We start from the raw sequence: 23697 nt of genomic DNA on the forward strand, positions 1-23697 counted from the left end.
GACGGCATTTTGGTGAGGTCTTGGTGGAAGGTGTGGTAAGATCGCTCGGCTGGCTGGGACGCGTGGCCAGTGAGTCTGTTGTTTTGTTTTAATGGAAATTTAGAAGAGATTATGATAGTCCTGTGCTGAGTTTGAGGCACTTCTGAGACACACAGTGGAGATGTCGAAGTGGTAGTGGATATAGGAGTCTGGGCTAGAGATACAGATCCAGGAGTTACTGATGTGGAGACGGCGCTGTAAGCCAGAAGTCTGGCGCACATCACCTAGGAAAGGCCTGCGTGGTGAAGACAGGCCTGGGCTCAAAGGCTGGTCCTCCTTGGTTATGACTGGTAAAGGCCAAACTCACTCTGCAAAAGCGCCCGAAGAAATCCATTTGTATTGTCAATCCAAATGGAGCAGGAAATGTGTATGTTAACTCTAAACCAGAATGCTCAGTTTGGCTCAGGAGTAACAAGTCAGCAGGATGGATGGATGACAGTGCCACATAGTTTAGGTAATCACACACATGAGAAATCCCCACACGCCAATGTTCTCTATCCTAAATGTTTCTACAGAGAAACAGGGGATGTATAATGCTATTTTATGAACACTAAAAACTACCTAAAAACCCACATCATGAAAAAATATTCATTATATCCATAAAGAAATATGGATGTACTGAATATATTTATTGCACAAATGGTCTCTTCAGTCCCACAAGTTACAACTGGCTCTGTGCCTGCCAATGACATCTGCTCATCCGTGTACTGGTTTGATACCTGTCACTGTTCTTGTTCAGCTTTGTAACTTCCCCAGGCCTAGCACTGCATCCTTCCCTATAGAGAGTATATGCTGAATGAGCAGAAAGAGTAAAATCATACATGCAGAAACAAGAATCATTTTATATCAGTAGTGGCTTCTGCATCATTTGTTCTAAAGGAATTAAACTTTGTAGAAGAATCTGCAGAAGCATAATCTATAAATCATTTTTATAATAAATAGAAAAAAGTGCTTAAAAACAATAATCCCAATATATGTATAGCCACAACATGATCAAAATATATACGAGATAAAAGTGTGGACTATACCAGAAATAGTAAGACAGTGGAAGCTCTAAATTTAGAAACAAATATTTTAGAGAGGAAACATTTAAATATATTAGGGTAAAGAACCAGTGTAAAAGTTTTTAATGTTAATAGAGAAGATTACTGGCAAGCTTCAAAAACAAGAAATTAAAAATATTCAGTAAATATTTGGGTACATAGTCCTCTATCAGGCATTCTGTCCATATCAATTCTATACTGGAAGCTCACACAATATGACTGCTCGTTCCCTGTGGTTTACTTAGAAGAGGCTCCAATGGAAATGACAGGGGAGACAACACCACTTTCACAAGAAAAATGAATACAACCTAGAAAATGTGAACAAACCTGTAGGACACATGGATTAAATTAGTAAAAATCTATCCTTCTACACAACACACTTTGCAGCAGTTAATAAAAGCAAAAGTAACAAAGCCTGGAAGTGATGCCATCAAACCATAACTTTATTTCACAATTAATAAACATCTGAAACAGGGTAAATATGAGCATGCATAATGAAAGTGGAGCTCAGGGATCATATCCAAATAAATTCAAGACAAGAAAATGAAAAACAGATTAAGGATACAGTTTGCAGCTCAATTTGTTTTTACAACACAACAGAAGTGAAAGCAATGCAGCCCTTAAACTCAGGATTTTTTAATAAACTCATTTTTAATAACCTGGAACAGTAATTAGCTGTAATTTACTAAGATACGGAATCTTGAACATAATATTATGAAAACTGAAACCTCAGAGGAAGAATATAAAAAAAATACAAGCCATAAAAGTATGATTATTGCTGCAAGGAACTTGTAGCTATTTGTAGAGATTAATCTAGAACTGTCACATTGATAATAACAGTTGGAAAAGAAATTTTTGACTGATCTGTGGTTGAGTCTGATGTAAGTTTTAAGGTTCGGTGCCTCTTCCTTAAGGCATATAAATCCTAGAAGGCTGCATGTAGCTGAGACCTTCTTAAGACATCGAGGTCTAAAGTGTCATGCCAAAAGGTCAGCCGTCTGAGTGACTTTTGGAGGTCTCCTTATGAGGCTCAGTAACATACATGTTGGGATGACTTCCCCCTGACACAATGCTCTGGGAAATTCTACAAAAACGCTTCCTAAAGGAGGAAAGACTCATTTTTCACCACCTTTCCAGAAAGTATCCACAGGCTACATCAGACTGTTTCAGGGTTCACAGTTCTTCAGAAAACAAGATGTGATCCTTTTGAGATCATTAAATTTATAAACCCTGAAATAAATTTACACCAAGACCTACAAGTTTGTCTTCAATAGAATAGTTTAAATGGCAATTTTAAAAATTAGAAAACTTCTCTCATATCTCTAGCTGGAAGCTTCACTGGAGTTTGACAGTTAAGGGTAAGACAACAGGAGATCATGCATCCTGTCATGGAACATAACTTGTACTCCTAGCACTGAATTAGAATCTTATATTATTTATAAATATATTATAAGATTGTGACAGCACTGTTAACCTGTGACTAGAAAAGCCCCTTTCCTGGAAAAGAAGGGCAGGAAGGGGCCTCCTACTGGGTGTTGCGCATCCACAGCACCTTAAAGTCCAGCCAGACCCTTGATCCATTTAATCACAGACCTGAATAGGCTCGATGAACTATTTTACAGTGACCCAAACAGTAGAACAGAACATTGTAAAACTGTCTGGTGGCTTCATATCGAAGGCCTCAGCATCCTTGTTCGCTGTGCTTACAGTACCAATGAAGTCAGTTCCAGGCAATTTTGGGATGTCTATGAGGCTGAGAAAATAAAACATAAGATTGATCAGATCAGCAGTCTCTGTAGTATTGGGAATTAACCCATTTTAAATAAGAGCTAAAAGCACAGTATAAATGGTTTTCATTTACAGCTGAAAAAGCTTTGACCTTAAGCCACAAACAAGGCACCCGATGACTTTAAGTACCAGCCCGAAATAAGATTTTCACATGTGCTGTGTGACACTCACTGATCCATGGTTAAGTAAGCTTAGAAAATGCTGTTGTTCCCTGAACCTCAATAGCCCCAGTGGTTAGGACATTAATGTTCTGTAGTAGGTGTAGTACCTGCTGATTGTTTCACTGACTTCCCAGAGTTATCTGACCACAAAGGAGCCAGCCTCTTTGTCTTGCAGCACTTCAGAGCACCTGGGTGGCCCTGCTAAAGGAGGGGCAGAGGCGACATGCCTGCTGGGCCCTCAGTCAGTTCCTGGGTGCTTTACCTTTCAGCTCCCTTGGAACAGGGGTGACAGCCTTTGTTTCTCTGTGTTCCCCCAAGATGCCATGCACAGGGGGTCACTCAAGTACTTTGAGAGGCAGAGAAAGAAGGAAGGTTAGGAGGGAAGAGGATCAACCACAGGTGCCAAGAGGAGAGGAAGGAAAGAGGCCCTTGCACCACTGCCTTCACCTCTCACCATCGACGGCCAGCGTTCTTCTTAGATTGCTCTTTGTCCTCAAACAGGGTTGACAGACATGCATCTTAGCAGTCAGGACCTCATACCCTGGACTGCAGTGATAGGAGCCAAAGCAAATCACCTCAAGGACCATAGGAGGCCCAACCAAGCACTGAAACAGACCCTGTGTCAAGGTTCCTAGTTGAGAAAAGGAAAAAGACAAGAGAAGAGCAAGGAAGAAACTGAGCTGGCTGGAAAACAGAGCAGAGCACAGGGCTATGAACAGTCCTGGGAGAGCAGAGGCCAGGCTGAGTGGCTCAGCAGCAGTGGTGGTCCGTCAACTGTAGACTCCCTACCTTGGACTGGTAGCCCCGTTCGGCCATCATCTTTGCCTCCTGCTGCAGTAGGGCATTGGTGAGCTGCTCTGTCTGCCTCACTTCCTCCTCTTCCTCCTCCTCTTGTTGGTCTGCTTCCCATGCCTGCAACCGGCGCTCTGCAACCTGGGCACAAAGAGCAAAGTCACCATAAGACAAGGCCCACGGGGCAGAGCCCTGCCTATGATGAAGAGGGAAAGCCTCTGGATCTACCCCAGCTGGAGAATCAGATGTAACAGTGATGGCAAGTGCCAGTAACTGGAAAGGGCATTTATGGTACGGGAGAAGTTATATGTGTGGTAATACGTACCTTGTAAAACGCTCTGGATGTGGCCACGTGTTTGGAAAATTTTTAATTTAAAAAGTTTTCAATTAGTCGACATACATACAATATTATATTAGTTTCAGGTATAAAATAGTGATTAGACATTTATGTAACTTACAAAGTGAGAGAAGAGTAACACAAATTGAATTGTGGCCCAGTGAGCTAAATGCTTTCAGATGCAGACAGCAAAAACAGATGGTAGACAGTAATGACAGCCTTGCTCCCACATGAGACAAGGATCTAGAGTGACGCTTGAACTACAAATCAGGAAAAATCAGAATTTCAGCTGAAAATAAAAAGGGATGCACTGGGCTCTCAAACATGGGCTTCTTGGACAAGGTACTAGTGCCAGGCTGTGGAAATAAGTCAAGGGCCTCTGGTTCCTACGCCACAATGATGCAGGAACCACGGCAGGGCCTGCTGCCTGCAGCTCTCACTCCCCTTGCTGAGGCTGCCTCCCACCCATGGAGTTGGCCCCACCTGGGCTTCCAGCTCTTGTTTCCTGGCCAATTTCATTTCTTCACTCTCCTCCTTCTCACGACGAGCTGACTCTCTTGCCTCCTCAAGGTTTCGAATAAGTTGCTCCCTGTGTCTTAGGGATTCCTCTTGTGCTCGTCGGTTTTGTTCAATCTTTTCTTGTATTTGTCGTTGTCTTCCTCTCAGGACCTAGCCTCAGCAGAAGAGAGAAGGAAAGATTTTAGTTTGACTCTAACAGATACCTATTCTCCAAGCCACGGATAGGCTGCAGTTGCACTGAGACTCGGCCTAATCCTCAGCCTGAGGCCTAAATACGCCACATGGAGGCAAGCCCAGACTACAGAATCGGTCCAAACAATATCGCCCACCCTTGTCACACTCAAAATGTCTGCAGGTTGGGCCTTAAGGAGAGACAGCTGAGCCCCAAGGAGCAGGATGGAGCTCCCTCCACAGGGGCACAGAAACACAGCAACCAGGTGAGTCTCACACCCTATTGGTGAGTTCTAGAAAAAAGCCACAAGCCACACAGATGACCAGAGGTGGAGTCTGAGTCATCCCCCCAACCTGTTTGATTTTTGGCTACAGAGCAGGATTATGACCCACCACCAGCCCAGGACTCAGGAACCAGAACAGCCAGAAGCCACCCACCATACCCAACAGTGAGGTCTCTGGAAGGGGCATGTAAAGTGGCTACTAAGAGAAACATTTTAAACGGGGAAAATAAAAAGATGCTGGAGAATATCTGGTATTCGCAAAAAATGAAAAGGTACCATTGGGACCTGATTTCCCATGGATTTCCAAATGTAGCATACTTGACATACACAAAATACAATTTCCATTTTAAACCATTTTTTATTTTTTCCCCCAGCTTTATCGAAATATAATAGACAGTTACTCCTATTTACATTGTACAATTCAATGTTTTTTTTTTCAATTATTATTGGCATCCAATATCAGTTTCAGTTGTACAGCAGTGATCAGAGTTCAAGTGATCACCCCACTAAATCTAGTATCCCTCTTCCCCCTTACATATTTATTGCAACATTACTATTTTCTTTATTCTAAACTTATATCCCCATGACTATTTTGTAACTATCCATTTGTATTTCTTAATCCCTAGGCCCTTTTTTACCATCCCCCCCAACCTCCCTCCTGTCTAGTAGTCCTCAAAATAGCCTCTATATCTGGGTTTGTTTCTTTTGTTATTAGTGTTTATTCTTTAGATTCCACATGTACATGAAATTACGTGGTATTTGTCATTTTCTATGTTTCTTCATTTAACGCAATACCCTCTAGGTCCATCAAGGCAATATCTTTTTCCATCCTCTTTTAGTCTGTGTGTGTCTTTTAATCTGAAGTGAGTCTCTTGTAGGCAGCATATGAGGGGGTCTTGTTTTCTTATCCATTCAGTCACTCTATCTTTTGGTTGGAGCACTTAATTCTTTTCCATTTGAGATAGTCATTGATAGTTAAGTAGTCATTACCATTTTTTATTCATGATTTCAATACATGTTTTTCCTTCTTAAAGAAGTCCCTCGAACATTTTCTGTAATAGTGGCTCGGTGTTGAGGAATTCCGTTAGCTTATTTTTGTCTGAAACACTCTTTATCTGTCCTTCAACTCTAAATGACAGCTTTGCTGGATAAATTATTCTTGGTTGTAAATGCTGGGTTTTCATCACTTTGAATATTTTGTGCCAAGCCCTTCTGTCCTGCAAAGTCTCTTTTGAGAAATCAGCTGCCAGTCTTATGGGTGCTCCCTTGTAGGTAACTGATTTTCTCTTGCTGCTTTTAAGAGTCTCTCTTTGTATTTAACCTTTGGCATTTTAATTATGTGTCTTGGTGTGGGCCTCTTTGGGTTCCTCTTTCTTGGGACTCTCTGAGCTTCCTTGGGTTATATGTCTATTTCCTTCACCAGGTTGAGGAAGTTCCCCATCATTATTTCTTCAAATAACTTTTCCACTTCTTGTTCTCCCTCTCTTCCTTCAGGTACCCGTATTACACGGATGTTTTTACACTTAATTTTGTCCCAACAACTCCTTAAATTATTATATTCTTAGCTTCTTTCTTCTTGCCGTTCTGATGGTCTTTGGCTTCTCCATCCTCTATATTGATGGTTTGATCCTCCTCTTCATCCACGGTGTTAATTCCCTCTAACGTACTCTTCATATCAGATAATGTGTTCTTCATTTCTGACTGGTTCCGTTTTATAATTTCCAGTTCCATTTTTATGTCTTTTACCTCTTTGTTAAAGTTCTCACTGAGTTCATCTACATCTCCCCTAAGTTCATTGAGCATCATTATAACCATTATAACCAGTGTTTTGAACTCTGCATCTGTTAGATTGACTCCATTATGCCTGGATCTGTTCTGTTCTCTTGTATAGTTTCTGCTTCTTTGTGTTCCCATTTTGGCTGCCTTTCTCTGTCTGTTTCTATGTACTAAGCAAAGCTCCTAAGTCTCCCAGTCTTATTAACGTGGCTTTGTGAAGGAGGTGTCCAGAGGCACAGTCCTGCGAGGGGTTCAGCAGCAGACCAGGTTTAGCTCCAGCCTATGTCCCTCTAAGGCTACCTGTTAAGGTTCAGCAAGCAATCCACAGATGCTGTGCTTACAGTTGCCTCAAGAAACCACACCATAAACCGAAGTCAGCTGCCAGCAGTGTGAGTCTAGGCGCTGCTCAGCAAGTTGCACAGGACTCGCTAAGGAGTTGGGGAGGTGGAGTTTCAGGGAATCCTCTGAGTGGAGTGACCTCTGTTATCTAGTTTGAGGACATCTCAGGTATGGCACTGCTGCATCCGCACATTGGAGGTGGGGAGAGCTCAACAGAGGAACAATGGATACCGCCAGCACTTCTGCCCAGGAGGAAGCCTCGTCTCCAGCCCTCACTCGGACAACTCAGCGTCCCCTATAGGTCCCTGGTCCCCCACACCCACAGCAGCGAACCAGGTGCTGGTGCTCAAGGCAAGCGAGTCCATCACTGCAAAAGTCTGGTCATGGACATGGCCGCTTTAAGAGGAATGTCTGCAGCTGCTGGCTGCTGCTGCCATAGGCTTTGTCTCACTCAGCGCTTGGGACCGGGCAGCCTTGCATCTTCGCCCCGTCCTACCTTCTACCATTGTAGGGCGATTTCTTATTTCTCTTCCTAGTTGTAGGGCTTATTCATCTAGATCCTAGGTGACTCTGCTTGCTGTTTGCTCCGTGTTTCCATCACAACTGTGATGTGGCCATAAGAGCAGATGAACAGAGCCTTTGTCATCTATGCCATTCTGATGCTGTCTCCATTTTAAACCGCTTTAAGATAACTTTCAATACATGGGTAATGAAGACTTTTTTCCCAAAAAGATATCCTTTTAATTGGGATGAGTCTTATACACATTACTTATACACATACTGACAAGTAAAACACTTATGTTATTTAGTCCACTTGTGGTTATGCACCCCAAGAAAAAAAAAATCCTAAGTATGGAAAGGTTATGCACCAAAATGTTCACTGCAAGGATTTTATAATGCCTCAAAATTAGAAAAAAAAAAAAAATGGAATACCCGCAAAAGGGGAATGGAAAAACAAACTATGGTATACCCATGTGATGATATATTATGCAGCTATCAAAATAATATTTACAAAGATATAATAATTTGTTAAAATGCTTGAAATCAAATAGCATAGTATAGGAAGAAATATGTAGGAAAAACGTTCTGCACAGAAACAGAAGAGTGGAAAGAACAGTAATAGTGGCTATGCGGATGTTGGGGGGCTAGGTGACTTTGTTTTTACTTTGCTGAATTTTTTCTAATAAGATTATGTTACTTTTATAATGATATTAAGAGTCCATTTAAAATAACCAGAGGACTCTCTTCCCAGAACATCTGGCAGAGTCAATACATGGTCATTAAGTCCCAGATCCCAGCCCTGGGACCAGCCAGCTCATGTCTGTCGCAGCTAGGATTACCTCGCTCATCAGTCTGTCTCGTGCACTCCTTTCTCGGGCCCACTCTGCCTCTCTCTTTTCCCACATTTCCTTGGCCTCCTCCCTAGGGAAACACAAAACAATGAAAGAAGGCTCCTTAGCACCACTGATGGCAGAAGGGAACTAAAGAACCAACAGGGCTCCAAAGCATCAGGCAGCACACATCTGTGGAGCCAATCTTCAAATAACCTTATCCATACAAGCTTTTAACAGATTAAGGACAAGTTCACAGAAAGTATTCCTATGGTAAGTACTTTAAGTTACCTTTTTAAATATTCCCATCTCCTTACAAAAAGCACTTGTGATGATTTGCACCCAGGCCATTTAAACACTGAGGTGAATGAAACCATCAGGACTCTAGAGAGGAGGAAGGCCACTGCCGGTGCCTGAGCTCTGTCACCATGCCCCTGGGCTTCCTGCTAGCTCATCCTGTGGCCTGGGGCAAAGGAGAGACCACTTTGCATCTCCATGGCCGAGTATCTACCAAGTATCTGGCACTCAGTAAGTGCTCAATAAATGTTATCTGTTGTTTTTATATACAAGATTAATTTTTAGGATCCACACCCATTTTATAGACCTAAGAAGCATTCAACATTTTCATAATTTATAACAATTTCCTTTTGAATTTCTAAGATTTTAGATAAACAGATCCTTACTCTAAACCCTAATGATTTCCATCTTAAATAACTGAAGAGAAACATTCCTACAAGCCAAGTCCATTTGCAAAGATGTGCTCCTAGTGAATGATGGACAGATTACCAATAAAAAGTGTTTCAGTAATAACAGACTACCCTCATGGAGACCTGCACTGGATCCCAAGTACTAGAGTAGAACTCAGGAGGGTCCAGCCCAGACAGTTGCTGCCTCTCACCTAAACAGCATCTGCAGCTCTGCCTCCCGCTCCCTCTCCAGCTGCAGCTGCTCCTCGATGACCTGCTTCATCCACACCACATCAGCCAGAGCCTGCTCCCGCCTGGCCAAGTGCACGCGCTGGTTCTCCTCCTCCTTCTGGAGCAATGCCTGCAGGATGCGATTGTCCGCCTCCTAGAGGAAGGAGGAGGAAGCACAGTGGGCGTGTGCAGAACCCTTGGGCAGCCACGGCCTCCGCTCCTGCCAGCCCCTCTCCAATCTGGTGCAGACACTCATGATGCTGCCAGATCTTCTCAGGTAGAGATGGGAAGACACTGAGTTGTTTCTGAAGAGTCAGGGTATAACTCTTAGGGATGGTTTAAAATGATACCGCAGAGGCCCAAGAGCTGTTCTCCGCCTGAAAGGGGACCCTTCTGCCACCCACATGCAAGTTCCTGCCCTCAGACATGTCTAGTAGCACAACTTTTTAGAACACAATTTGGCAGCAATTCCACTTCTAAGAACACAGACTAGAAACACAAATACACAGAGATACATGCACAAAAACCTCACTGTAGCTGTTATGTAAGAGAGAAAAACTGAAAACAACCCAAAACGCATGGGTAGAGAATTAGCTATCATGTACATCTATACACAGGAACACTGTAAAAGAATGAGGGTGCTCTGGAGGCCTTGAAATGGGAAAGATGTCCTGGGTGGGTGGGGGGGATCTGCATGACAGGACGCCTGACTATAGTAGGCCGGGATGCGAGGAAACGGGTTTGCTTGTTCACTCTCTTTGTCCCTATCTCAGGGAGGGAGCCCATCAAAATACTTGGCAGGAATACTGAGCAGTTAGTCAAAAAAGAGCAAGCTCAATCTAACAGAATGATTATGAAGTATAGGCTTACTGTTAGGTGAAGAAAGACTTCAAGTCCATTTTTTAAAAAACCACCACTTGTCCATATGTGTATGTATATAATATATACATGTATCTGGAAGCATACATGCCAAAACAGACAACTCTGGGGAGAGGTAGGGATTACAGGGGCTGGTCCGTAGGGAAATCACTTTGTTCTACCTCTATTTCTTACCAGGACACATTACTGAGCAATGGAAAACGTGTTTTTCAAAAGAAGGTAAAAGAAACCCTGTCTCTTCAGACTCACCAGTTCCTCTTGGATCTGCTGTGTACGTCTATGGAGTTGCACATTATACTGATGTCTCAAAAAGCGTCTAAAAATGAGCAAAATATGGGTCGCCTTTAGTGTCTTATAAGAATTAATCGGAGGTTAGACAGCTACTTACTACAGGTCGTATCCTTTTTGGTTTCAGGGATACCAGAGCAGGGATACTTCCAAGAGAGAGAGAGGCTCTGAGAAAGTGGGGTGGGGGCAGCTCTTCTCACACACACCCCAGCTCTGCCTTCTGCTGGAAGGCTGCCATCTGCTTCCTCTCTTCCTCCAGCTTCTCCAGCTCCCACTGCTGCTTCAACAGATTCTCCTGTTCCTTCTTCAGTTTGGTGGCCTGTGGTTACAATGACAGTTACCTCAATTAAGATCATGAGAATCAGAGTTTCCTTCATTACTCATTTTCATTTTCAGCAGACACTGTGCACGGAGGGCTGGGCTGGCCTGGCCAGCTGGTGATCATAATCCCCTCCTACCTTGGGGGCTCGGAGCCCCTTGGCCCAGCTTAACTGATTCATCTCAACTCAGCTGAGCCATTTCCTACAAGAAAATTTCACAACCCTGCAGACAAGGATAAACCCACAGGACCCTGTATTGTCCATGCCTTACTGCAACGTACCACCTGTCTCCTCCACCTCACTTTGCTCTTACTGTGAGGGCTAGGACTATGGGCCTTGTTCACAGCTGTTATTTCTAGCACCCAGCCCAGTGCTTAGCATCTAGAATAAGTAGTGGGTACTAAAGATCTAGTTCTTGAATCATTCAGGTCTGGGGAAGGGGGTGCTTCCCTCATCTGAATGGTAAGACCCAGCCCTCTCTAGAAAACAGTACAGTATTCTCAAAACAGACTCCTGGACCAAAGACTCTCACAGTTTGTGCCTTGAGACCCAAAACCTGCTAGCCAGGGAGAGCTGTGTGCTAAAACATCAGACTAAGTCAAGTCTGCTTAGTGCATGGGAAACTTAAAGTTCTAAGAAGGCTCTCAGATAGGTCTCAAAACATGTCTGAAAAAACAAGCATTACCTTCATATTGCTAACGTTCTAGAATCTGGGCTCACAATACAACCTAGGAGAATGGAAAAATCACAGATGGGAATAAATGTCAGAAGGGAGAACCCAGTATTGCTGCATTTCTTAGAATCACCTCCCTGATATGAACTCTTTATAACAGCTTTTGAAATGGCCATTTTACAACAAGCAGCCGAAAGGGGCTGTGTGGCTGTGGGCATGCCCTCACCTCCATCTCTTTTACTTTCAACTCCTTCATCTGCTGGAGCAGCGCCTCGGCCTGGAGTTTATCCTCCAATTGCCTCCTCTCCTCTTCTGCTTTTATCCGCTCTAGTGCTTCCCTTCGCGCCATTTCATACTCATTTTCATACCGTTTGTTCTCTTCCTCTTCCGTGGCTTCTTGCTATATGGAGCCAAATGATTCCAGGTCAGTATCTGTACCATGCTGCCAGCAAAGACCCAGCTCCCGCAGCTGTTCAGCTGGCCACAGGCCTGGTTCCTCATTCCACTGAGTCTATACCAGGGCAGGCCACTTCTCGTCTGTGAAACCCAGGGATCACTGTGGGAACTGGGGGACTGATGCTCCCCTGAGAGACGGAGCTGCAGCATAGTGTCTAGCTCCAAAGAGGGGCTCAACAAACATTTCCCCAAGTGAACCCAGAGGCAAAGCGATGGGTTCATGGATGTGCAGCTATCAGCCAAGGTTGAGAGTTTATGATGTATACTATATCAAAAGAGACTGCCAGCAACAAAAACATCCTTTAAAACATACATTCTCCCTACCATAGACCAGCCTTGCTCACCTGGTCTTATTCTGTCCCTGGGAATGACAGGATTCTAGGACATGTAAGAGCAACATTCAGTTTTAACATGTGTTAAGTAAACTGAGGAAGAGGCTATTCTTGGATTGGAGTCATTAACATCGAAAACAAAGACATGGGGACAGTCGCCACCACAGCATAGCACATAGGAATACTTCTGGAGCCATATACCACACCTGCTTTTTTTCTTCTTTCTGCGTTTCCCAAGAGTTTATCACATGCTTCTTGTGAAGGTCTGATTCAATCTGAAGATATAAAAGGGCAGAAAATTAATTTCTTCAGTGGTTCATCTGACAGATAGTCCCCGGGGCGCACACTGCCACACAATGGAATGACTTCCTTTTGTGAGGACTCGGAGTGGCCCTCGTGTCTGGTATGAGATGACCCCAACATATATAGTCTGAATGCAAGTCAATTAGAAAACCAAAGGACCAGGCAGTTCTAAACCAGTCTCAAGAGTTGGAACGAAGTAACAGAAACTTTTCTCCCAGGTCCCTTGACGTTGAGCAAGAATAGGTCAGCAGACATGTCAAAGGCCACACTGGTCAGCTAAAGCATGCCAGGCCCCAGGGCAGCAGGAGCTGATGAGAGGAAGACTCAACACTCTGCCTGGCTCCCCAGCATTTCCGCTGCAGAGCAGTAGCTGAGAAAACGTACTCCCCATATCAAGACGCATGCTCTAGTAGATGCAACAAGTCTGGGTGGTTAATAAGAGATTTGGGTTTAGAGAATCTTTTGGATCAGAAAATGAATTATAGTACTCTGTCCAAAAGCTTTCATTTGGGAAACTGTTTATAAAAGTTTAAATTTTCTTTCTCAACTTATAAATATGAAAATTTTCAACCAACTTAATATTTTAAATAACCTTTTGAGTACATGACTTTGGAGGACCCACTAAGCCGACAAACGGCCAGGGAGAGGCATCTTCTCATGGTCAGTGCTAACTGCATACACTCCAAAGCAAAAAGATGTCCATTACTTAGTGACTGGCAATTTCTAAATGTAATTATGAATACATAAATTAACATGCCAAATGTATACAAAAACTATTAGTTGAAATAAGTTGAGATGCAGTGATGGGATCGCTCTTTAGCCCAAACTCTGCTGAACAATGCCACTCAAGCCCAGACGCCCCCTCTCTCCCTGCCTCCAGGTCCTAGATTTGTCCTCCTTTCTCCTGACACCCGCTTAGGCCTTCACCATCACTCACCTAGGCTGCTGTAGCGCCCTCAACTGCCAGAGATGCAGCTGGGATCCTATGGCTCCTCTGCTTAAAACCATCTAGTCATTCCTCGTGCTTCCAGGGGAAGTACGTAAGGCGGCCTGAGGTCTGGCTCCATCTGTCTCACAAGCCTCAGTTCTTGGGGCTCCCTTCTTTGACATCCTAGCCTCCCAGCCACTTATAGCTCCCTGGACTCGCTCTGCTTTCATGACTCAGGCTTGATTCTTGCATGGTTGCCTCGAACCAGAATGTCTTCTAACCTCTACACCATCAAGTTAATGCCTATGTCTTTCCAAACTCCTCCACCCCAGCGACTCCTCTGGGATGCCTCCCCAACCTCTGACTGAGCTGGAGACACTGCCTCGCTGCCTGTCTTCTAAGGCTTGCCTGGCACTCTGTATCCTGTACTGTTAACAAGCTGCCTACTATTTTCCCCACTGGACCAGGAGTGGAGACCACCTCTAATCTCCACACTCCCACAAGGGGACATGGCAGCAAGATGTTCAATAAACAGCAGTTAAACAACCAAATTAACCCAGATCTCCTGCGTGGTGCTCTTTTCAGGTAGCTTGAGCGTCCCCTCCTGTCTCAAACCAGCATAGGATACAAGTTTAAAACAGGCTGGGAAACAGGATTTCATCTATTTAGGCGAAATCAATGGGAAGATCTTCTTGATTTTCACCTCTCGAAGTTTGGGGTCATTCTTTTTCCAGTGTTCATATAAAAGTTGTTCAGCAATCTGTCAAAAAAAAAAAAAAGAAGCTTGATGTCACAAATCCATTCACATTTTGGGTAACACACAATGCAAGTCAGCTCAGACTAAGGGTGTCTGGCACACTGGCACTGCACTTGTCCTTCAAACCTCCTTGCCTTGCACTCAAGACTCCAGGAGCCAGACACCCGAGTGGAACTGGACGGCACTGACAAATGACTCTTACAATAGTGATGAAAGAGGGGCAAAGTCTGATGCTATAGATGGGTCCTAGATGCTACAGATCTGCTTCAAAACATACAGCAGGCTTAAAACACAGGTTAGGGCTCACTATTCCACACAGCTACTTTGGAAGATAAATTACACCAGTCCCAGGCTTTGTGGAACCACAGAACTGGAATAAAAAAAAAGACTCAGATGTAACAATTTAAAGGGCCAAAGAGAATAAAAATGATTTGTCCAAAACACACACATGAAGAGCAACTAACTTAGAGTAAGCAGTTTTCCCAGTTGGCTTTGGAGTTAACTGCTATCTCATCTGACCCACCCAGAAGTGACCCATGTGTGCATCACTGACAGGCTGGGGACACTCCTAAGGGCAATGAGAATTTACCAGTTTCCTTTGCTCTTCCCGGGCCGACTTGAGATTCCCATGCCGTTCCCGGATTCTTCTTTCCCGCAAGTTCATGCTCAGCCTCAGCTCCTCCAGTTCTCTGGCCATCAGGTCCTGTTCCTCTAGCAGAAGCTGCTGGAGTCTCTCCCGTCTGGCCTCCAGATGCTTCCTCTTCTCCTCCTTCATCTTCTCACGCTGGTAGGCGTGCATACTGGGTAAGAAGGAGCCCACCATAAATCAGTCATACTACAGCCATATGGACCACTCTGCTCTGCTGTGTGGGTAAAGAGGCTGAGGTAGGTATAAAATGGTGACACAAGAAGTCATCTCCAGGCAAAGTGAACAGAGCAGGTCAGTACACTGTGCATAACAGAACCTTGTTTTTGCAATAAGAAGATGTATAATGTGTTTATATATGCACATGATAATTGTACTGGCAAATATAACTTGGGAAATTACCATGTACCAGCGAAAACGATGGTTTTATACTAACCAGCACGTAAACCCTACAAAGTAGGTTCTGTTTCAGCCTCACTTCACTGACAAAGAAACTGAGGCACAATCATGCAGTAAGCAACACAGTCAGGATTTCCACCTAGGTCTGATTCCAAAGCCTCTGCTTTTAACTTCCACATTTTTACATGTATTTTTATAAAAACAGATGTATGTGTATTTACATACAAACAAAATTGAGAGAATGTATGGGAGGATATGCAACAGGTTGGTAATTGTGGTTGCCTCTGGGGATGTGAGGTTACAAGGAAACTTCCAGATTCTACATACATTTCCTATCATTTTCTTTTTCAATGCAAATGTTTTACTTCAATGATGATCCTTTTTTCAATTTACAGTTGGAAAAACATCACCAGGCAGGCAATCTATGCTGCTCAGAAACTCTCTCAAGAAAACATGCTGTCAAGCCATACTCCCCCAGGTCCTTAAGGCCACATCCCCTGACCAGCAAGTGACCGCCCACCTCCATCCAACTGTGGTCACTGCACAGTTACCTCCGCTGATAGGAGGTCTTGGAGCTCCAGTCTGCCTGTTTGGAGCTGCAGATGTCAGAAATCCTGAAGTAGCGGCTGTTCTCATCCCACTGCTGCCGAAGCCGGGCCTCCTGCTCTCGGTGTCGCTGTCGCGCTACCTGCTGATCTAGGAGCCTCCGGCTGCACCAGTAGGAGGGCAGCGTGGGGAGTGCCATCTATGAACAGCAATTGTAGGAAAATGAGCCTGCTGCCACCCAAGGAACCCTCACAAGCTTGGCCTCATCCCTTTAGTTAGTGGTCCTCACCCACTGGCTGCACACTGGAATCGCCTGATGGAGCCTAGGCCCCAGTCCAGACCAATTAAATCCAAAAAGTCTTAGTGTAGGCCTCAGGCATCAGCATTTTTAAAATGATTTGCCATCAAGGCTGCAAATCATCGATTTAAGCCTGCCAGACATCACCAAGGGCACTGAGACAAGGAACCAGACCTAGCAATGCTGGACCAGGCACACTGGAGACTTGTATGCTTTGCATAAATTAACATGGATAATAATTTAAGGAACAAGTGTACCAAGCTCTTGGTATATATGACCTTTTCCATTACAATCACCCTGTTATTTGGCAGGGAAGAAACAAGTTCAAAAAGGTAGAGTGATTTGCCCAAGATCACAAAACCAGAAAGTAGAAAAAAATCAAAGAGCTGAGATCCTAATTTACACAGGACCCAGGCTCTGTTAACTGCAAGAGGCTGCCTGTGGGACCAACATGCCCTGGCTTTGGCAGCCTCCAAGGAGGGACCTAGTCCAGATGTCACACCAGGAAGTGTTCTGGGTTAGCATGCAGGGCAGATCCCTCATCTTAAAAATAGAGAAACTGCGGCCCAGAGAGAATACACGATTTGCCCAGGTCACAGAGCAATCTTGGGACACAACTGAAGACTTGAAAGCAGAGAGCGGTCTCACTCCGGACACCTTTTCCCCTGACCCACTATTACAGCGAGGCGCTGTGTAGATCCCATGTGCAGGGTCTACACAGTGCCTGACTATGATACTGCTTGACAAACGTCTGTTGAATAAGCAAAATGCCGGAGACCAGGCCAAGTCTCAAATTCAGAGTCCTCCAGACCTAGAGGAAATGATCTGCGTCTATGGGCCAAGTTGAGCCTGAGACCGCCTGTTTATAATTTCTGCCTTGAAACTAGCAGGATTGACATGCTTTTTTCTTTTCCCTGTAAACTGCCCGTGGATAAACCTTTACACCAGGGTATCAGGAAACAAGATTCCGGTCCCAGACCGGCCACAAACAACCCAGGCTGCTCCCTGAACAAGTCGCATCCCTCTCTTGGCCTCGACATCCACACAGGACAAAAGGGGTCACAGAAGAAAGTGTCGAACCCAGAGCGGGACGGGAGCAGAATGGACCGGAAGACCGGCCCCCAGGCGTCCTGCGCTCGCTTCCCGGACGCCCGCCGCGGTTTCCGCTAGGCCTCGAGACCGGATCCTGGCCGAGTCCAAGCTCCGACTCACGTTTCTCTATGGCCCGGGTTTTCCAGAGAGCGCCCGGCCCCAGCTCCCGCATGCCCCAACCAAACCCACTTATTCCTGCGTCCACCTTCCCCGGCCGCGGTACACCAAAGCCCGCTGTTTCCCAGCTCGTTACCCGGGCGACAGACCAGCGACGGAGCGCCGCGAAGGCCAAGAGGCCTCCAGCAAGATACAGACCGCGCAAATAGAAAAAAAAGGCTGTGGTTTTTTTCCTCTGGCTCCCTCTGGTGGTGGGAGGTGGATCGATAGCAAATCGCTAGTCCTGAAATCAAGGAAAAATGAAGGAAAAGAATCTATTCACTATATAAAATTCAAGATGATGGTTATTTGGGCGGATAAAAGTGAGGGTAGGGAAAGTCAGGGGGATACGATAGGGAAGGAGAATATAAGCCAGTGGTTCTCAAACCTGGCTGCACATGAGAATCATCTGAAGAGGTCTTAAAAATCCAGATGCCTTAAAAAAATCCAGAAGCCCAGGCCAAACTCTAGGCAAATCCCATCAGGCTCTCTGAGGGCATCAGTGGCTGCCCAAGGTCCCCAGGTGCATTCAATGTGCAACCGGCCTGGAGAATCCCTGGTGTAAGTAGAAACAACTTACTGGCAACTTTCTACTGTCTTAGAATGCTTGCAGGTTCAAGGTTCTATTAGTATATTTTATGACTCGCCGTGTTATAAGTATTATTTTAGGTATCAACTATTCTATTGAAAAGATAATGAAAAATAGTCACTCTTTCTTTCATTCTCTTTTCTTTCATTTTTCTCATTCTTCTCTTTATTTTTTCTTTCTTCTTTCTGTTTTTCCTGGATGCAGTACAGTATCCTGTTGAACATCGTGGCCTCTATTTCAACCTCCACCACGCTAGTTGTGTGTTGTTGGGCAGGTCAATTCATCTCTCGACATCCTCATTTGTGAAATAAGAATGTTAAAATAATTGAACAAGGAAGCCATTAGATGGAGGTGGCTCTAATGCTTCCCCATAGCCTACGCAAGCAAACCAAAACCTAAGCCAGAATCAATGCTCTAAATCTGAGAAAATTAAACGTAAGAACAACAACAGCCTAAGATCACAAACAGCCAACTAGCCTTTCCTGAATAAGGCAACTGCTTAAGCTATAGCCAATAAAATGATTTCCTTGCTTTTCTTCCTCATCTTCTCTATGAAAACTTCTCCCCTAGCTTTTGCCTATAGGTGGAGGACTCTAATCACCTTAGATTTGGCACTGCCCAGTTTGAATTGATGTATGATCAAAACACTCTTGAAAATTTTGATGTGCCTCAGTTTATCTTTTAACAAGAATACCAACAATTTGCTTTCTAGGATTGCCCTCGTGAGAGGAAATAAAGGTTTAAATGGAAAGCACCTAGGAGCATCTCAGGTAAGCACACGTTCTTTCACATCTTCCTTTACTTGACTCATGGTTTCTCAAGGTCTGCCCTGTCCCCGTGCATGAGACTCCCCAGGATTACTCTCCTAATGGTCTCTACCCCTTTGGCCAAGCTCACTGCCACTTTTTCATATTGCGTCCCCAATGGGCAGGGAAGACAGCCACTCACTGTTACCAGCTCAGGCAAAGCTGCCCACCGAGCAAAAGAGCCCAATACATAAATGATTACTGATGGGACTCTCCAAGTGTGGTAGGAACTTCAGAAATATGTGAATTGGGTCATGAGAAACCTGGCTTCAGGTCCTGATTTTGCACATCTTGAGTGAGGCCCTCTACTCTCTCGGCATCAGTTTCCTGATCTGTATAATGGCCTTAAAGGATCAAACATGCTCCATTAGTGGGAGAAAGAGTCAAGGGCTTTTCTGGCCTGGTCCTGGAAGCCTGAGGCTGTAGGCCATAGCCTCTGAGTCTCTTCTGCTGGACGGTCATCGTCACTGTCTGACTTCTAACCTCATAATTACACAGCTGCCTGTAGCTCATCAAGCATCTTTACAAGCATCTTTTCCTTTGTTCCTCCCAGGAACCCTGTGAGATATTTTATTGTCCTCATTTTAGAGTTGCCTACACTGAGCCTCAGAGAGGTGGCATCACCTGCGCAAGGAACCATAGCTTGTAGATGGTAGAGCTGGGCAGCTCTGATTCCAGGGCCTTGGCCCTCTCAGCAGCACCACAGGGCAGGGATTATTACCTTCCCTGCTGTCGGCGCAGAACCTGGCACAGAGTAGGCTCTCAATAAATATTTGTTGAGAATGAATGAGTAGATTCACAAACTTCAAATCCCTTCTCCTCTTTCTCCAAAATAAAAAAGGAGAGATGATATTGGAAGAAAGCAAAAAGAAAGACAAAAAGGAACTAACATGATGTGAATGCCTACCGCATGCCAGGTGCTTGTAGATGTATTTCCTGATTTAACCTCCAACCTGTGAGATTTCTGCCTCCATTTTGCAAATGAGGAAATGAGACTCGGAGAGATCAAGCAACTCTCTTGAGGTCACACAGCAAGAACTACGAGAGCAGGATTTACGCCCAACCTCTGGAGCTTGTGAATCTCATTCTGCTTTTCCAGGAGCTTGTGGCTTGCAGCTGTAGCTCTTAAAAGAAGCTACCAGATGTGGACCAGCCAGGCCATATAAACAGTTCAGCAATATTAAATATTTAGTGACAGGTTGATAACTATAGCCTACAGGGGGCTGAGAGCGGAAGCCTTGCCTAGAGACCATCCAGGTGGACTCTGCACACACTGGGCCCTGGGCCAGCGCACAGTTACAAGGGGCTGTTCTTGGACGTGTGTCTTTGGGTATCCTAGCATGGGAGGAGAAAATAGGAATGGGGAGATCAGGTGTGATGACACAGAGCAGCTCCCCTTAGCTGAAATGTGACAGCGCTGGATGCAGTGCAATGCCCTCAATTAGCAGGTGGCATTGCCAAGGCACATTTATCTATTCTGGGTTTTCAAAGTGTTGCAACATCAGCCACTCCAGCTTCTCCCCTGGGACTCTCACACTCCCTGAAGACAAAGGATGCAGAAGTAGACAGGTAGTTCAAAGACCCTGGGGCTATGGGGCTGACAGAGCCCCAGTTTTGTGTTTTAGTAGTAATAAAAACAGGAATAATAATAAATGTAGGTATTCCATGAAAAAAAGGTGTGAAAGGGCATTCACCTCAAAAAAAAAAAAAAAAAAAAAAAAAAAGCAGATGTTACTGGGGACAGGATTAGGGGTGATTTTCATTTTTATTTTTCTTTGGTTTTTTAATTTTACGATGGTCACCGTTACTTATATAATTAAAAAAAATAATGCCTTGTTGATTAACCATAATAACCTGCATTTCCATCATGCTTTATACCTTATAAGATGCTTTCAATGCATGAGTGACTCTCAACCTCGGCTGCAGGTCTGAATCACCTAGAGAGCTTTTAAAAAATCCTGATGCTTGATGCCCAAGATAGAGGTTCCAATTTAATTGGTCAGGGGTGAGGCCTGGACATTTATATTTTTAAATAAAAGTTTTTATGCTTTAGATTTACAGAAAAATTGAAAAGGTAGTACAGAGAGTCCCCTTACACTTTGTACCCAGTTTCCCATTATTAACATCCTGTGTATTTTATGTACTTTTGTAGGAAAGAAGTCTGACATGGCCTGGTGGGGTGTGAGGGTTAAGTTCAAGGTGTCAGCAGGGCTGCATTCTTTTCTGGAGGCCTTCAGGAAGAATAGGTTTCCTTGCCTTTGGGGTTTCTAGAGGCTGCCACATTCCTTGGCTCCTGGCCTCGTCCTCCATCTTCAAAGCCAGCGGAGCAGCATCACCCTCTGACCATTCCTCCCTTGTCACATCTCCTTGGACCACAGCTGGGAAAGCTTCTCCACTTCTAAGGATTCATGTTCACACCTGGATAATTCAGAATAACCTCCCTGTCTCAAGGTTCTTCACCTTCATCACATCTGCAAAATCTCTTTTGCCATGGACATCTTCACAAGTTCTGAGATTAGGAGGTGAATGTCTTTGGAGGTCATTATTTCGTCTACCACAGGATGATAGGGGGACATACCATTCCTCATGATGAACTTTTAATTATTGTCGCTCAATTTTGTTTATTTATTTTCACCTGGACACTGTGGCATTCCTCCAAGAACTCCTGGCCTGTGGCACTCACCTCATCCCTCTCAATGTGGAAGTCATCACCTTGAAAGAAACCTGTACAAGTAAGCCTGCCCTCTTCAGATGTGTGCCCAGGACCTCCCTCATTAGAGCCTCTTCTGTAAATCAGGTGAGCTCTTCAGACCTTATTCTAACAGGCCTGCCCCTATATGCAGAGGAAGCTGGAAAATGGAATTCTGTTCTAGAACCTTCCATTCAGCACCCTCCAGTAGCTCAGCCTGCTTCCACCTGCTGGAATACATTTATCTGATGGAATGGCACTAACTTTTTTGGTATTCATATTATTTTTCAAGGCTATCCTAATATGAAGGAAGAAGCCTTCATCTAGCTCCACAGTATTTCATGTCTGAGATTCAGTCTTCTCATCTGTAAAATCGGGATAATAATACCAGTTTGTCATTAACAGCTGCCTTAACCCAGTGCCAGGGACATTATCAGGACCTGATAAATGATAACTGTTAGTATTATAATTGCCCGGATACTGACAATTTTCTGCATGGCACCTGCCTCAATAAGTTCTGGGCTTAGTTCCCTCTCTCCTAAAGGAAGGGACATTGTGGTTTATCTGCTCACCTCCAGTTGACAAACTCATAGCGATTCCCCCAATTTCCTCACTCAAGCTGCACCATGATTGGAGTAGGGTATTGACTCTCTCTATGTGGCTCAGGGGTAAATATAAGCCAACTGTGGTGACCCAAGTGATGCTTCGGGGGACGTCTGCTGCAGGGGTGGTGCTGGGTGTTGTCATCTGTGGGAGACCTGTGGTTCTGCTGCAGTCGCATCTCGCCAGGAGGAAGCCAGAGGCTGTGACCATCACAAGGCAGGAAGAGAGAAGAATTAGGTCCTTCATGGTGATGTCAAATACGGAATTAACCCACTTTGTAAATCCCCACCCCATAAGTTGGAATTCCTTTCTTCTTCTTTTTCCTTTTAAAATTTAAAAAAAAAATTGTGGTAAAAAACATATAACTTGGGATCTGTCCTCTTAACAAAATTTTAAGTGTTCAGTACAGAATCGTTAACGGATATGGTATATACATACAATGAGATTCTTTTTTAGAAGATAAAATAAGGGGTCTTATCGCTTGAGTCATTTTTCAGTCACCAAGAAGCATTCCTATCAACAGACTTTTCTAGAGCAGCATTGCTCAAAGTACAATTATTTTTTATTAATATGTGACTTTTGGGGAGAAGGGGAATCAAATACACAAAACATAAAACCCACCATTTTAAGCATACAATTCAGAGGCATTAAGTACATTCACAATGTGTGCAGCCATCTCAAAGTGTGTTTCAACTATTATTTAATGTAAAAAATCAAGCTATGGAAATACCAATGATAAGAATAATAATCCTGTAGCACACATCACACTGTGAGTATGGATATTTCCGTGATGGGGGTATTATGGACAAGAGGAGCCACTAGAAAAATAAAATAACTCTTCAAATACTGATTTCTCCAGGTAGATTGGCAGTTTGCCGTGACCTATATACACAAGGGAATTCTGAAAGAATGCTTTTCCTTGGTGTAGCAGGGGTCCTGAATTAGAGCTTTTGTGGCTCAGGCTGGTTCCTTTTGCCACGGTTGACTTTCTGAAGATAGGCTTGTACCGTGTGCAAACAGCATGCTTTCTGGAAAAGATGTGGTGCGCGAGACTCTCACTTTTAGGATAAAATATGACTCTTAAACCATGACAGCAGCTGGGGAAACCATTGTCAAAGCTCCCTCCCCAGTTCTCTCTGGAAGTGACAAGTCTCCCTGCGGGATCGGACCTCACCACAGTTAGGGAACCACCTGACCCAGCTTGGCGGATCTCAATTCATTCAAACCCTTCACTTTATAGAGGAGAAAGCAACGCCCAGAGACAGGGAGGACATGCCCAAACGAGGTAAGTGGCAGTGTATTTAGTAAGAGCAGCTGGTGGCCTCGGCGTGCGGCGTGCAGAGGTGGAAACAGAAGCTTCAAAGGAGAGAAGATGCAGCCGGTACCTGCTTAGCAGTCACGGAACATGACTGTCCTGTGCCTGTGTGACTTCCTTTTGTT

At 44.4% G+C, this 23697-nt stretch overlaps 1 protein-coding gene across 3 annotated transcripts; it reads right to left on the reverse strand.

Moving 5' to 3' along the window:
* Positions 1-1504: 1504 nt before the first annotated feature.
* Positions 1505-17736, reverse strand: TCHP (trichoplein keratin filament binding). Of its 3 annotated transcripts, none has more exons than XM_039861927.1 (13): positions 17668-17736; positions 16030-16223; positions 15023-15233; positions 14380-14436; positions 12652-12720; positions 11884-12057; positions 10871-10983; positions 10626-10692; positions 9479-9651; positions 8590-8671; positions 4644-4829; positions 3821-3964; positions 1505-2835 (listed from the first exon to the last, which is right to left on the reverse strand). In XM_039861927.1, the coding sequence occupies exons 2-13, from the start codon at positions 16221-16223 to the stop codon at positions 2803-2805; spliced, it is 1503 nt and encodes a 500-aa protein (XP_039717861.1). In that variant the 5' UTR covers positions 17668-17736; the 3' UTR covers positions 1505-2802. The 3 variants fall into 3 exon arrangements, with proteins under 3 accessions (XP_039717861.1, XP_039717862.1, XP_039717860.1); XM_039861928.1 differs by having other exon boundaries at positions 17535-17669; XM_039861926.1 differs by lacking the exon at positions 17668-17736 and adding an exon at positions 17403-17658.
* Between the last annotated feature and the right edge of the window lie 5961 nt (positions 17737-23697).

Source organism: Pteropus medius, unplaced genomic scaffold (assembly GCF_902729225.1).
Source record: "Pteropus medius unplaced genomic scaffold, Ma_sr-lr_union100, whole genome shotgun sequence".
Classification (NCBI taxonomy): Eukaryota; Metazoa; Chordata; class Mammalia; order Chiroptera; family Pteropodidae; genus Pteropus; species Pteropus medius.